General features: G+C 41.5%; 1 protein-coding gene across 1 annotated transcript in view; it reads right to left on the bottom strand.

Moving 5' to 3' along the window:
- The window catches only part of Cdc20b (cell division cycle 20B), a 31,307-nt gene extending 18,745 nt beyond the window's left edge, over window positions 1–12,562 (bottom strand). The window contains 5 exon segments of the mRNA XM_055603554.1: window positions 167–272; window positions 2,953–3,063; window positions 6,942–7,075; window positions 9,986–10,214; window positions 12,521–12,562. Of these exon segments, the coding sequence (XP_055459529.1) occupies window positions 167–272; window positions 2,953–3,063; window positions 6,942–7,075; window positions 9,986–10,214; window positions 12,521–12,562 (622 nt within the window).
- Window positions 12,563–13,833: the final 1,271 nt, after the last annotated feature.

Here is a 13,833-nt window from a genome sequence, read left to right as displayed (position 1 = left end):
CACAAAACAGGCCAGTTACATTAACCATCGTTGCCTGGTACGCCATGTGGATGCGAAACATATGGACCATCTGGCTCTTCTGGAATCAGACTTCGGGCTTAGGTCAGAGCACTGGCTGCGTCTTGTTATTTCAGATGCTCAACCGGGAATCTAAGCAGTGACTTACAGTGGTCATTTCGAAGACCCGTGAGATGAATCTTCACCTCCGGTTGGCGTATGGAATGGTGGACACTGCCAAACCTCCTCAGATGGAAGGATTCATCTCTGACAACCTACAGGAAATGAGCACATCTCTAAGATCCCACAAATACAATATTTTCCCCATAGGTATTAAGTGATTATGGAGTGATAAAGAAAGTAGTCACTCCTATATAAAATTGTGACACAAAGAGTACAGGAGGAAAAAATACAAAAGGGTTCAGTATGGATTTTAAATTAGAGTTAAAAATTATTCAATGACACTTTTCAATAAAGAGTACACATATGACAGGTAAGTAGATAAAAGATCTCACGAAGGACACACAGAGTACCATGTCATGCTTTGAATATTCATTCTGTCCTTTGAGATTTTTTTAAAGAAAGTGAATTTTGTATGTGTGCATATTCATCCCAGCCACGCTGACCTAGCAGACCTAAGCCCCATTCTGTCTTTGTTCATAAAGAGTTGTTGATTTATTGATTTTAACTTTTTCTCTTAATATTACTGTAGTAGAATACACTACTAAACTTATTTGGGTTTGTGATTCTATCATTTGTTCTGTTTTAAGTTTCCATCAGAAGACCCCACTAAGTCCAAACCACTGGCCACTGTCTTTTCATCTCTAGCCTCAACTCTTGATCAAACCGATAATGACATAGATATACAGACATCAACAGGAAACAATATAACTCAAGTGACTTGTGGGATCTGTGACTAAATGGTTTCTAATAAAAGCTTGAAAGTTTCACAGTACTGTACCAAGAAAGCCAATGGTTACTCATAAATGCCTGTCTTGGGGTTCACTATGAATACCCGCAACTGTCAGAACTTTAAGTTACTGGAAACATTCAGGCCTACTGACAAAAGGTTATAAAAGGTTTAATAAAATCAATACTCAAAGCATTAACCACAGAGATAAGGATGGAGCTTCATACAGAGTGCTTGCTTAACATGTACAAAGACTGGAATTCAAGCCCCAACAATACTCACACACACACTCACACACCATCAGCCAACCAATCAATCAATTAACAAAAACAAAAAGAAGAAACAGCTCCTCTAATGAGGTGATTATACTAAAATAAAAAATATAAAGGTAACATATGAAAGTCGATGCATTCTTATATGCCGTCAAATGGAATTTAAAACTCAAAACAAATAGTATTTATATTATTAGCCAAAAATTTAAATGCTTAAGTATAAATCTCAAAAGGAGCATGTGAAATATGAAAAACAACATTAAAAACTTCAGTGAAAGAAAAAAAGAATACTATGTAGGGAGGTATTTGCACATAAAAGGGTAAGAGAACTCATGTCCACGTGTCAGTCCCTCCCAATTTAATCAATAGAGTCAATGCAGTCACAATCAAACTCTCAGAATTGGATATTGGTAAGGTAATCCTAAGCCATACGGAGACACAAAGAGTAAAAATGGTCAAAACATACTAAAGGATGAGAACAAAGTGAGAAGACCAACATTAGCAAACTGCAAGACTCACTAACAAGCAGCAGGAATTGGGACAGGATAATATTGACAGAAGAACCAACAAATTCCAGAGAACAGGATGAAGAGCCTAGAAACCCCCCACTGATCCCCTCATCTGGTTATTGAGAAAGGGACAAAGGCAGCACACTGGAGAGGAGCCCCGGGGTGACAGCTATGCAGCCGGGCCACGTCAGCAGCCTGTTGTCCTGACTGGCAGAGGGACACCAAGGAAAAGACGAAAGTGGAATGAGGGAGCGCGTGGTCATGTCAGTGAGAAACAGGTGCCAGTGGGAAACAACAGCCTCATAGACATGTTAAATAGATATAGAAAGACAAGCAGGTAAGACAGCTGGAGTAGAAAAGGAGGCTTCTAACAGTGTATAATTTAATCTAAAATTTAATATATTATTTAGCATGATAAATGATATTAACCAATATATTCTTGTATTTTGATATAACTAATATTTTATATTTTTATTAAATTATGTTATGTTGAAATATACTGTTTTAATATATTATATAATGTTATAATATATAAATATATTAATATAACATAAAATGTAATTAACATATTAGCATATCAATATATTATATTACATGTTATATGTTATTGTTACATGTTTTTTATATATTATGTGCTAGATTAATACAAATAATCTCTTTATTAATTAACAAAAATATTGCTTTTATTTGTTACTACATATTAAGTATACATAATTTATTACATATAATTATATATTATTAATATAATATATGATATAATAGGATATGGACACTCGCTAATGAATTTGGTCTGGCTTTGCAAAGTATAACAAAAACACATCCAGAAACTGAAGAATCAATAAGGCAAGAGGAGACCTGAGTTTTCCTCTGGTGCAGAATCCCCATAAAGTCTAAAATTACAAGAAATAGCCATCTCCCAGTGACACAGAGGAACATGTAAGTACTGAAGGATGAGAACAAGGTGAGAAGACCAACATTAGCAAACTTCAAGACTCACTAACAAGCAGCAGGAATTGGGACAGGATAGATAATATTGACAGAAGAACCAACAAATTCAAGGGAACGGGATGAAGAGCCTAGAAAACCCCTTGTAGCGATGATAACTTGTAGCAAATCTGACTTAGGAGTAAAAGTAGCCAGAGCAGAGAATTATGAGAGTTATGCAAATTGTGTTGATTTAATCTAATGAATATAAATAACACTTTACAGTAAGGAAGGAATGAAAGAGGCAGGGACAAAGGATGGCTGGAGCAAAGCATATCACGAGTCTCTGCCCTGTACCTGTCTAGACACATCGAGAGTCCTCACAGAGATGCATTTTCCCATCGATTTGCTGAACTCCCACCTGGGATGAAAATAGCCGCTGTAGGCATTTCTGGAAACAAATGCACATACAGAAAACACTTCTTTAGGAGCACATGTGTGCATCTTGGATGTGACGGGTAAAGATTATACAACTGAGTGCTCAGTAGTGTTCACTGAAGTTCTCACAGTGTGATGAGCAGTCCTGAGACTCTCACAAAGACGACTTTCAGCCTCAGTAACTCCGTACAGCAGGGATTACTGAGCTAAGCTAAAAGCCTTTCTTTATTCTTCTGGCCCAAACACTGACTTAGTAAATGATCCAATCACAAGGCAACAGCCCCTTTACTAGTGAGAAATGGGAATAGCCAACCTTAAAGAAACATGATCAAAGAAACATGTTCATGTTTTATTGGGCAGGACATAGAATGTTCTCCTAAAATCCTTTTGCCCAACTTTCATCAAAATTAGAGGGGAAAAATGCAAAGAAAAACATGTATTGGCATTTTCAAGAAATATAATGATAAATAAGTAAAGCAGAGAAGATTCTTTTTCAGTCTCCACAGCCCAGACATAATTGTCTTTATAAGCATGTTTGAATATTTTGGTTTCCTCCTCTGTGGCAATGTATTGTGAGGAAAATATCTCTTACATTCTGAGAGACTGGAACTTTTGTTGGACCTCACAGCCAGAGTTAGTAGCGCACCTTGAGGTCACTTAAGACTGCTGTTGTAGGGCTGGAGAGATGGCTCAGAGGTTAAGAGCACTGGCCGATCTTCCAAAGGTCCTGAATTCAGTTCCCGGCAACCACATGGTGGCTCACAACCATCTGCAATGAGATCTGGTGCCCTCTTCTGGCGTGCAGGCACATACGCTGGCAGAACATGCTATACATAATAACTAATAAATAAATCTTTCTTTTTAAAGACTACTATCTTACTGTGTGCTCAGCCTGTTTGTTTAACCTGCCTTTAAGAGAACAATGCAACATTTAACCTTACTTGCCTCCGATTTCCCATGTAATCAGCTCTTACAACCTAAAGTAATGCCCATCATAAGTGATGTGCTCTTCCATGTCCCTGACCCAGAAAAATGTGCTGTGTTGTGATAACCATTTTCTTGAAATGGCAAATGGAAACTGACAGCAGCCTTATAGGATGAGCATCTGCTGTAAACCTTGGCTGCAACATACAAATACTGTTTTATAAACAACGGAGTTTTGAAGTACTGTTTGTTATCAGGGTCAGTTGGGGTCAATAACTCAATCCCTTGTAAGACTCTGTCACAGGTTTTTGTCCAGCATCCACCTTCATTCCTTCCTCATGTGATACTTTCTCTGCTGCTCAGTAAAGTAAGAGCAAAACCTTTGCTAAGGGACGCACACTCAGACATCCACAAAGACAGACAGACACATTGGGACAGACACAGGTACAAGGACAAGGATAGCTTCACTAGATAGCATCTAGGCAGTCACAGATTCGGAGTCATACAACTGACACACGATGAGGAAGGAAAGCAGAGACTGACTTAGAGAATTCAAATCTGGGTTCACTCTTGGTTGAATAATGCCAAGAGGAAGTGCTTTGCTAGCTTCCCTTAATGTGACACTGACTCACTAGTGAGGAGAGTGCCCTGAATCCACTCACTCCTCAACTAATCAAAAGCAAGCATTGCCAGCCAATGAGTCCGGGCTCTTGTGTATTCAACACAGAACAACTGACTACGGAGCAGTTTCCCAGTCTTGACTCCACTGGCACGTCAAGGCAGGTAGTTGTGTTTTGTTGTGGGGGCTGTCCCATGCTTCCCAGTGTGCTCAGCAGCAGAGCTCGCCTGACCCACTACAGAGCCCTTCCCCAGAGCCATGACGATGGAAAACACACCAAATGTGCCATGGGGCAGAGAACAGTTCTTAGCTAAGAACCACTGACATAAAACAACATCCCTAACCAGCCTGCTGGTCAGTAGCTCAGTGTGGTGTCTGTCTCAGATGTAAAAGACTTTATAGACTCATCTCTTCAGAAACCCAGACAATCCCACAGAGCTGACAAAGGCGTCGTCCAACATCCGATCTGTAGGTGCCCACAGGTAACCTTTCTTATGTGAGGTCTATATGATACCTTCACTAGCAACTGGCCACTAGCAACTGAGGACCAGATCAATTAATATGAGTTCTGGAAGTTTCAATAACTACTCAGGCTCATGCTGCGACAACACCCTCCAGGGGATCAGTGAGGATCCCAGGAAGATGGCATGTGTTTCCTGTCGAGCTGTCTTCGCCGCTCTGAAGGTTGTCTGATCTCCATCTAATCATGACAGCAGACGCCACTGCACAGTAACACTGTTCCCAAGATTGTCTGCCCCGCCTCTTCAGTGACACCGGGCTTCTGTTTAAGAACTGCTTCAAGAGGCGTCCTGCCAAGTCCACTGTGTGTCCACCGAGCCACCAACTCTATCGCCAACAGTGTGGATGGGAGGACAGAAAAGTCCAGTGACTCTGTAATTGTGGTGACCCCAATCATAAAATTATTTTGCGGCTACTTCCAAACTATAACTTTGCTACTGTTAAGAGCCATAAAGCAAATATCTAATATGCAGGATATCTGATATGCGACCCCTGTGAAAGGGTCATTTGACCGCCAGAGGGGTCACGACCCACAGGTTGAGAAGCACTGGCTTAGGCGCATAGTTTCTTTAACAGAGGTTAGGTGGGGGCTGAGAAGTATTCAGCAGCGGTGAAGGGTTTCTGAGTATGCGATGACCAAAAGGTAATTCAAAATCGAATGCATAAGGGATCTAAGTTGTTTCCCTCAGTGATTGCTCTTGTTGCCTCACACAGCTTCACCACAGCCTCGGCTCCGAACACACAGAATGGGCGCTTTGCACTGAGAAGTCCGGCATGTCACGTGACGTCAGCAAACACCGGCCCACACATCCCAGCTCAGCTCAGATTCAAGTCTGGTGCGCAGTGTGAACAGCAGCATCCTGACCACGCATACGAGGTTCTCTGGTCTTACAGGAACCTAGCATTTCGTTAAGAAAAACTAGTATTTTCCCACTATCATTCCTCGGCAACCAAGTATCAAAGAAGTATGCCTTTGGGTTGTATTTATGTTACAATATTTGATTTTAAAAACTGCTGTTTGAATTCCCAACTTGAATTTCACTTAGGGGGAAAAAAAAATCAATGAATGAATTTTGGCAGAATGTCTAACAATTTCTGAAATGGCCCTAAGCATGCTTCTGCCATTTTGCACTATTTATTCACACAAAGCGGCATCCTCAGCACCGAGAGTTATAAAATCAAACACCAAATCAAATCTGAAAGATCCTAAAACTCTTCTGCGTCCTCTAATTTCAGCCATTCGGCTGAGGTTTAATGTTTATGTCAAAATAAACAAGCACGCCCATGTCATTAACATGCAAGTTTGCTTTAGTCTTCACAAATGATAAGGCCACATGCATAATCGGAAATGTTTTAAAATCGCAATTCTCACGATTTGCTGTTAGGAAATGTTTGGTTTGTATGCTCATTCCATATACTTATATCCCCCCGGGTCACATAAAATTTCTCAACTGAAAGGAGCTCATGAGAAAATCTGTGTTAGAGGAAGAAACAAACTCCTGCTGAGGAACTTTTTAGGCGGCCCCATTAGGACAGACCAAGTCACCCCGCTGGCTGGCTGGGTGGAAGCATGTGTATCTAATCTTGCTACATTTTCAATCTTCCCTTCTCTTGTGGTTGTTCCCCTTTGCACTCTGAGTGGTCCTTACAACACTTCCTCTTGTCCTAGGGGGGATATTTTTCTTTTGTTAAGTGTCTCTATTCATGTCTTTCACTTGTTTCATGGTTTTCTTACTAGTTCCTAAGGGCACCTAAGCAACCCCCACCCCACCCCCATATTCAAAACTCAGTTTTCCAAGCTCCTCAGGGTGTGGGCCTTCTTCTCCTACCTGGCCTTTGGTGGCAACATTTTCCTTTCCACCTCTGTCCTCTGAATGAGGTGCCTTGCAAAAATAGAGAGTGGAGTTATTCATTTCAGAGATTCCTTTGGCTGGGGTTTTCGGTGATTCTTTGTTGTGGGATCCTGAAAGAAAGTCATTTAGCCTTGAAGCTGGCTTTTATAACAGCACAGTCATGTGGATTAGTAATCTGCTAGCTGCATCTTTCTCAGTAGATTAGAATGTGAAGGCCTGAGTTCTCCCACCAAATTCTAGGGGGGAAAAAAGAGGAATGGACAGGGCCTTAGTTAAAGCCCTGGACTCGTGCATGAGCCATCACAAGAAACTGCCCCAGTGGCCTCCAGAGCCAAGAGGAAATGCCAGAGTGAGTCATTGGTCTTCACTACAGATCCTTAGGGCATCACCTTGCCTCCCCCTTCCTGTTACAGAAAAATGTCATAAAAGTAGTTGGGAATAGCAATAGTAAATACTTTCTAAGTAATAGAAGTCAATTTTATTTACACAATATTTTTCATATGTTTCTATATGATGATCGGCTTTAGCTGTCAACTTGTCACAATTACCTGGGAGGAGAGTGTCACTGAGGTTTTGTCTTCATGAGGTTGGCCTGTGTTGTGCCTGTAGGAGACTATCTTAAGTTAATTGGTGTGGGAATGCCTAGCCCACTGTGGGTAGCACCATTCCCTAGGCAGGGGATTCTGAACTGTGTACAAGTAAAGAAATGGAGCCAAGCACAAGATAACAATCAAGTAGGCATGTACACATACACTTATCCCCTCTCTGCTCTTGGACATGATAAAACTAGATGCTTAAAGATCCTGCCTACCAAAATGATGGAGTGTGACCTGGAATTGTAAGATAAATAAACCCCTCCTCTCCTAAGTATTTTGTTGTTTGTTTGTTGTTTGTTGGCCAGAGTACTGTCAAGCAACAGAAATGAAACTAGAATATATTTTTTATCAAGATTCAAAAAGTCCTTTACCAAATTTTTTACTTCAAATGAATGCCTGTCAAGCCATCCTCAAAGACTAAATATCTACAATATATATCAAAAATTAATATCTACCATATATATCATCGGGGTCAAGGGCTCTCCAGAAAAGCTTGAGCTTTGGACAAATGACAATCCTTTCTGCATTTGAAGAACTATAAGCTTGAGGAACTGTCATTTGGGTTCTTACAGCCTGGCACTCCAGTTCCCAGAACCAAAAATGTAAGAGATGGACACTAGTTTAAGGAAGGAGAGAGGATGTAAACATAAAATATCCCTCAAGGCTCCTTCCTTTAAAACATTTTATTAATATGCTATTTTTAGAAGAATAGGGAGAAAAGGTTAAGCCTCAGAACCTCAAATGACAAAAGAAAAGCTAGGTTCAAAGCCAGCAAGATGGCTCCATAGATAAAGATACTTGTCATGAAAGCCTGACAATCCGAGTTCAATCCCTAAAACCCACATGAAGCTGAAAGGAGAGAAGCAACTCCACAAAGTTGTCTTCTGATTTCCATATAAAAACCATAGCACGTGATCACACACACACAAATACTAAAAAAGAGGGGGAAGCTATGCAGAGAAGCTGTCAGAGTCTCTAACCTCAGAAAGCAGGCGATAACAATTTTTGCACAGAGCATAACTGCAAATGAATCTCTCTGCAGAGAGATTTCTCTACAGACAGGGGATAGAAGGACCTTCTGAATGTGCGCTTCTGAAACAAATGAAACACCTCCAGCAAAGTGCTTAGGATCCATGTGTGTGGTTGTGTCTCAGGATTAACTAAAGGAGAGATGGAATGCTTTCATGCAAACTCCTTTTGATTAACAATCTGTTGGGTGACATTTTCCATTTTTCACACACTGGTTTTGTTATTATTTTTATTATTAAGAAACAAGTGGTGAGTTAATTTCAAACTCGGAAAGATTCAGGAAGCCCCTAATTTTAGCAAGAAATTCCTCTAAAACAATGACTATCCAAACTTCCTCAATCACACTGGAACACAAAAGATTTCCTACAATCCTCAGACTCCTCCCGCCACAGTCAGGTAATTCTGGTGGTGGTACTTGTCACTAAGTGGTAAATTCCTTGGTTTATAAAGATTTGCATTCCTGCCTGTCTTCGGCACCATTGACATGCCTCAGGAAGATGCTGGGGTGACTGCCAACACCAGTCCTAACAAGCATGCTGAGCTGGGCACAGTGGCTCAGGCCTGTCAACTCAGCCCTTGGAAGGCTTGAGGCAGGAGAACTGTGGCAAGTTTGAGGCCTGAACTACATAATGAGATCCATGCCAGCCAGGGCTATACAGCAAGACCCTATCTAAAGAGAGAGAGAGAAGTGAAAAGATGCTAAGTCACAAGTCATGTTGCATGGGACATTTGAAGGGGTAGAACAAGAATTAAGACAGTAGATGAAATGTGGAAAACTTTGCTCCTGAAGAATGGAAATTACAAAGGATAGTCCCCGATGAGAATATCCCAAAAAGAGCCATTTCAGGATCTGACTGGTAAATCACGGATCCTGCTAATAATATCAGGGCTTGGGTGGGAGGAAGGGTGGTCTCCCCCACCCCACGCACGCAAACCCTACCCACCAGCACCCAGGGCGAGCATCACAATGTCTTCCTTCTACTTCTCTCTTGCTTCCTCTACTTTCCATTTGTTTCCTCTCATCTCTCCTGCTTTCATCTTTGCTTCTATTTCAACTTGATTATATCATTATAAATATTTTTTTTCAGACTCTCATGTACCGGAAAACTTATCAAAGTCATTAACATTCTAGAGTCTTGAAAACAAAAGAATATTCAGAAATACATGCCTGTAAGAATGTATACATACACACACACACACATATATTCGTTCTCCAAGCCATATTTAAAGTACAACATATGTATGAACATGGCAATTACTACACTATAGAAAGGTTAGAAACACAATGTGTGTCAAACTAAACATGGCCTGTGGGAGCTCCTGTGCTTGTACAACCCACATCTGGACTTGATGTGCAAACTAGCAAACTGGCTAAAAGCCTAAAACTGGGCTCACTTAGAGTCTGGGTGTCCGCTGATGCCGTTCTCTTCAGCACAGGTCTGGAAGATTCTGGGATGTGGGAGGGAGAGCCCTCCTGTGCAGAGGAACAGACTACTAGGTCCCTGGCTGGGCTGGGCTGCCATCTGGTGGTGACTGGGCTGCTGGCCACAGGAATCTTTGCAGACAGCCTCTTCACAAAGTTGCTCTTGAAGCTGGAGTATGTGGGGGTGACACACTCAAAGGCCTGTTGAGCAACAGTGAAAGCTGTGAGTTCCAGTGGGCGCGAAGAAGCAAAGGTAAAAGTTGCTTCCAATAAAATCGCATGTTATTTATCTAGAACAACACTTATATGAGATTTAACTTTTGTGACTCTGGAGGATTTTTTCTATTGTTTTTAAACACCAAAACATCATTTCATAAGCACAGCTTCCATCCGTGGTTTTCACATATACCAAATAGTTTAGAAAGTCATTCTATTTGACTGGTCTTCATCTCACATCAGTGTGAAATAAAGCTTATGATGTGACACTTTGGTGAATACTGGCAGCTTCCTCTCCAACTTTCTTGCTAGCTCTGAGGTTTGGAACTTTAAGGACTAAGCAAACCATATCTGTAGGCCATATCCTGACAATATCTATACTCCCAACCATGACATCTAAGACACGTGGAGACCAAAACAGGGAGGAGCTGCCAAATTGGAGGGAAGACAGTCATTCTTGTTCAAAATTTCCTTGGTTCTCTAGAGCCTAAATATCTTTTGCATTTCAAGCCAAAATAATTGAAGGCAGAAAGGATTGAAGAAAGAGTCCAGAGACTATGAAAAGATCGTCCTTTCTCTTCTTTGTCAGGAACAAGCTTCAGGTTGGATAAGATAAAATAAAGACCTTTCACATAAACTGGAGTATAATGTCAATGGCACAGGGAAGAGTGCTGGCATGTCAAACAAACACAACTACCCAGGGACAAATAAAGGACACCCAAGAATACTGATAACGTGTCCAGACTGACCAGTGATATATTAAAACACCTAAGAAAATGCTCCCCCAAGACAAATATTCTTTCATACTTCCTCAATAACAAGACCAAGTGCCCTGCCCCGGGGTGGTAAGATAGAAGACGAAGGTCCGGGTTTCCGGGAATGTACTTAGTGAGGGCTAGAGCTACGTAGAAAGGTCAAAGACAAGGCAGGTGCTTGAAGCACAGGGACTAGACATGTCAGAGCTCAAAGCACGGCAGGGTTGCTCCAGCTCCGTGAGAGCTGTGCCCTGCATGGGGCAGAGGTGCCACTCTGCAAAAGCAACAGGTCAGTTTACAGTCTGGTGTAATTACTTTTTTTTTTCCTCGTTAACGTTTTCTTTCAAGGAGAAGAAACCATACTTCAACTTAAAAACACTTTACAATCTGGGTGCCGCATTTCTCTTTTGTACATCAGACCTTGAACTTGTATGCAATGGGCTCCAGCTGCTCAGCCTCCTTCCCGTCAGTCCTCACAAAGTGTACCTCTCTGGGTAGTGTGGGCTGGTACTACTTACGGGGCATTCCTTTTTGAACAGTGCCACTCCCTTGATGGCTGCAGTATCACCCTTCCTGTAGCTTTGTATGTATGGGACCAAAGAAACAATTGTGTGTTTCCTAAAAGACCTAGGGGCCATAGAGCAAGTGCCCTTCCATTTCTCATTTTGGCTAACTACTGGAAGATGGCTACTGTGGCTGAAAGCAATGCAATTTTTTTTAAATCTGTGCAGTCTTAGGTCCCATCAGTGTAGACGGAGTACTACTCTTGCAGACGACCAGAGTTCAGTTCCCAGCACCCACACTGGAGGCTGCACAACCCCCTGTAACTTTAACTCCAAAGGATCTGCTGCCCTCTTCTGGCCTTCAAGAGCACCTTGAAGTATATATACCACATATATAAATAAACATATATATGTTTGTGTGTGTGTGCGTGTGTATAAAGACGCAGACAATTACACTTTTTTGTTGTTTGTTTGTTTGTAGGGACAGGATTTTTCTGTGTAACAGCTCTGGGTGTCCTGAAACTCACTTTGTAGACCAAGCTGGGCTGGAGTTCATGGAGATCCACGTGTCTCTTTGTCTTCTGGGTTCTGGGATTAAAGGTATGCACCACCATGCCTAGCTAAAATATTTTCTTAAACAGAGAAATAGTGTCTAAAATGAGAAAGCAAGATCTCTGTCTCTGTAGCAGTCAGCACTCAACTGAAGATTGATGTCCAGGGTCAGAATTGTGCTTTGGGAAGGGAGCTGGTCAACAGGAGAATGGGTACTCTGGTATATTTATAAAATCCAATACTATAAAATAAACATGAATTGCAGCTCCATATAAAGAATAGCATGAGGCTTATAAGATAGTAAGAAAAACAGGAAATAGTATAATATCATTTAAGTCAAGTACATGGACAGGAGAAACAAAGCATGTAGCAGGATGTACGCAGGGGCTCTAACAGAACACACAGGAAGGAGGGAAAGGTGTCACAAACCCAGGGCTGGGGGTAAGATAGTCCATTTCTTGACCTGGCAGGCGTGCCCAACCTTTCGACATTGTGACAGAACCTTGTCATCTACAATGTTCATTCTTGATCATTAGGGGAAGGGCGTGGCAAAAAAAATCAATCATATAGTGTTTAAATAAGCTTAGAGCTTTGTGTGAGACACTTTCAGGGTTACACTGGGCTTCAGGTTGGACATGGTGGGTAGACTATTTGCTTTGGGGGAATAAAGGGAAGTAAGTTCTCACTGGAAAGTCTAGGCCAGTCTTGAACTCCAGACTCCAGGTCCTCCTGCCTTTGTCTCCCCAAACCTGAAATTACAAGGAAGGCTTTGCACCACTTGGCCAGAATTTTTTCCCCTAATTGTTTTTATTAAGATGTAGATCCATTATATATACTTTTGGCATGTTTTAATATTTCAAAATAAAAAAAAATATATGGGCTGAGGAAGAAGAGAAGAAGGAAGAAAAAAGGGGGGAGAGAAGACGTGTATACACCAGGATTGAAAAGCCAAGTCCATTGGGTCCACATGGAGAGAGGCTGAGATGGAGCAGCACCCAGCATGCAGCAAGGGAAGCCAGAGTACCGGTCCAGAAGAAAGGAGACACAGAAGGAGCTGCCTCCAAATAGTTAAAGAAATGCAAGTGACGGTGAGAAAGAAAGTTTATTTTTATAAAGTCCCCATGCCAACACCTGGGCCAATGAAAGGAAAAGGCAGATTCTTCTTGAAAGCAATGATCTTCCCACGAGAGACCCATGAACCGAAGGTACAGGTCTCAGTCAGCCCTTCGGTTGGGAATAGAGTTAGGCGTTTCAATGCAATGTTCTAACGAACGCTTTAGCCCTTCAGCATTAATTTAGATTTTGCCCATGCAAAAATTAATTCAATTAAGGTAGATGAATATATTTACATTAAAATGTGAAGGCCATAACAAATGATATGCAAATACAGAAAACACAGAGGTGGCACATAGACAGCCCTGGCTGCGGACTCAGCCATATCATCTTTGATGTTTTTGAGCTTTTGTTTTAGGACCTATCTCCTGCTAAGGAAATGCCTGTCGCATAGTTTTAAATGACTCAAGTATTTATTAATAGAGAGGAAGAGGAAGATAAGAAAAATAAGACAAAGGAGGGAAAGGGATGAAGCCCATCAGCTCAGCTTGTCCACCTTGAGTGGACACATCGTGGTGACATTATACAGAGAGGAATCCGGAGCCCGAGATAAATAAAAAGGAACCGAGAAAGGTTAAAAATGAGGCCAGGAAGTCGCAGAATGAAGCAACCAAGAAAACAGAGACAAACAGGCCTGGAGATAAACGCTGTGACACACAAATATTCGGTGGGCGGGGAAAA

The sequence above is a fragment of the Psammomys obesus genome, unplaced genomic scaffold (assembly GCF_907164565.1).
Source record: "Psammomys obesus unplaced genomic scaffold, mPsaObe1.curated_primary_1811, whole genome shotgun sequence".
In the NCBI taxonomy this organism is placed as follows: Eukaryota; Metazoa; Chordata; class Mammalia; order Rodentia; family Muridae; genus Psammomys; species Psammomys obesus.
Note: the sequence above shows the minus strand (reverse complement) of the source record. Positions and strands in the feature narration are given on the sequence as shown.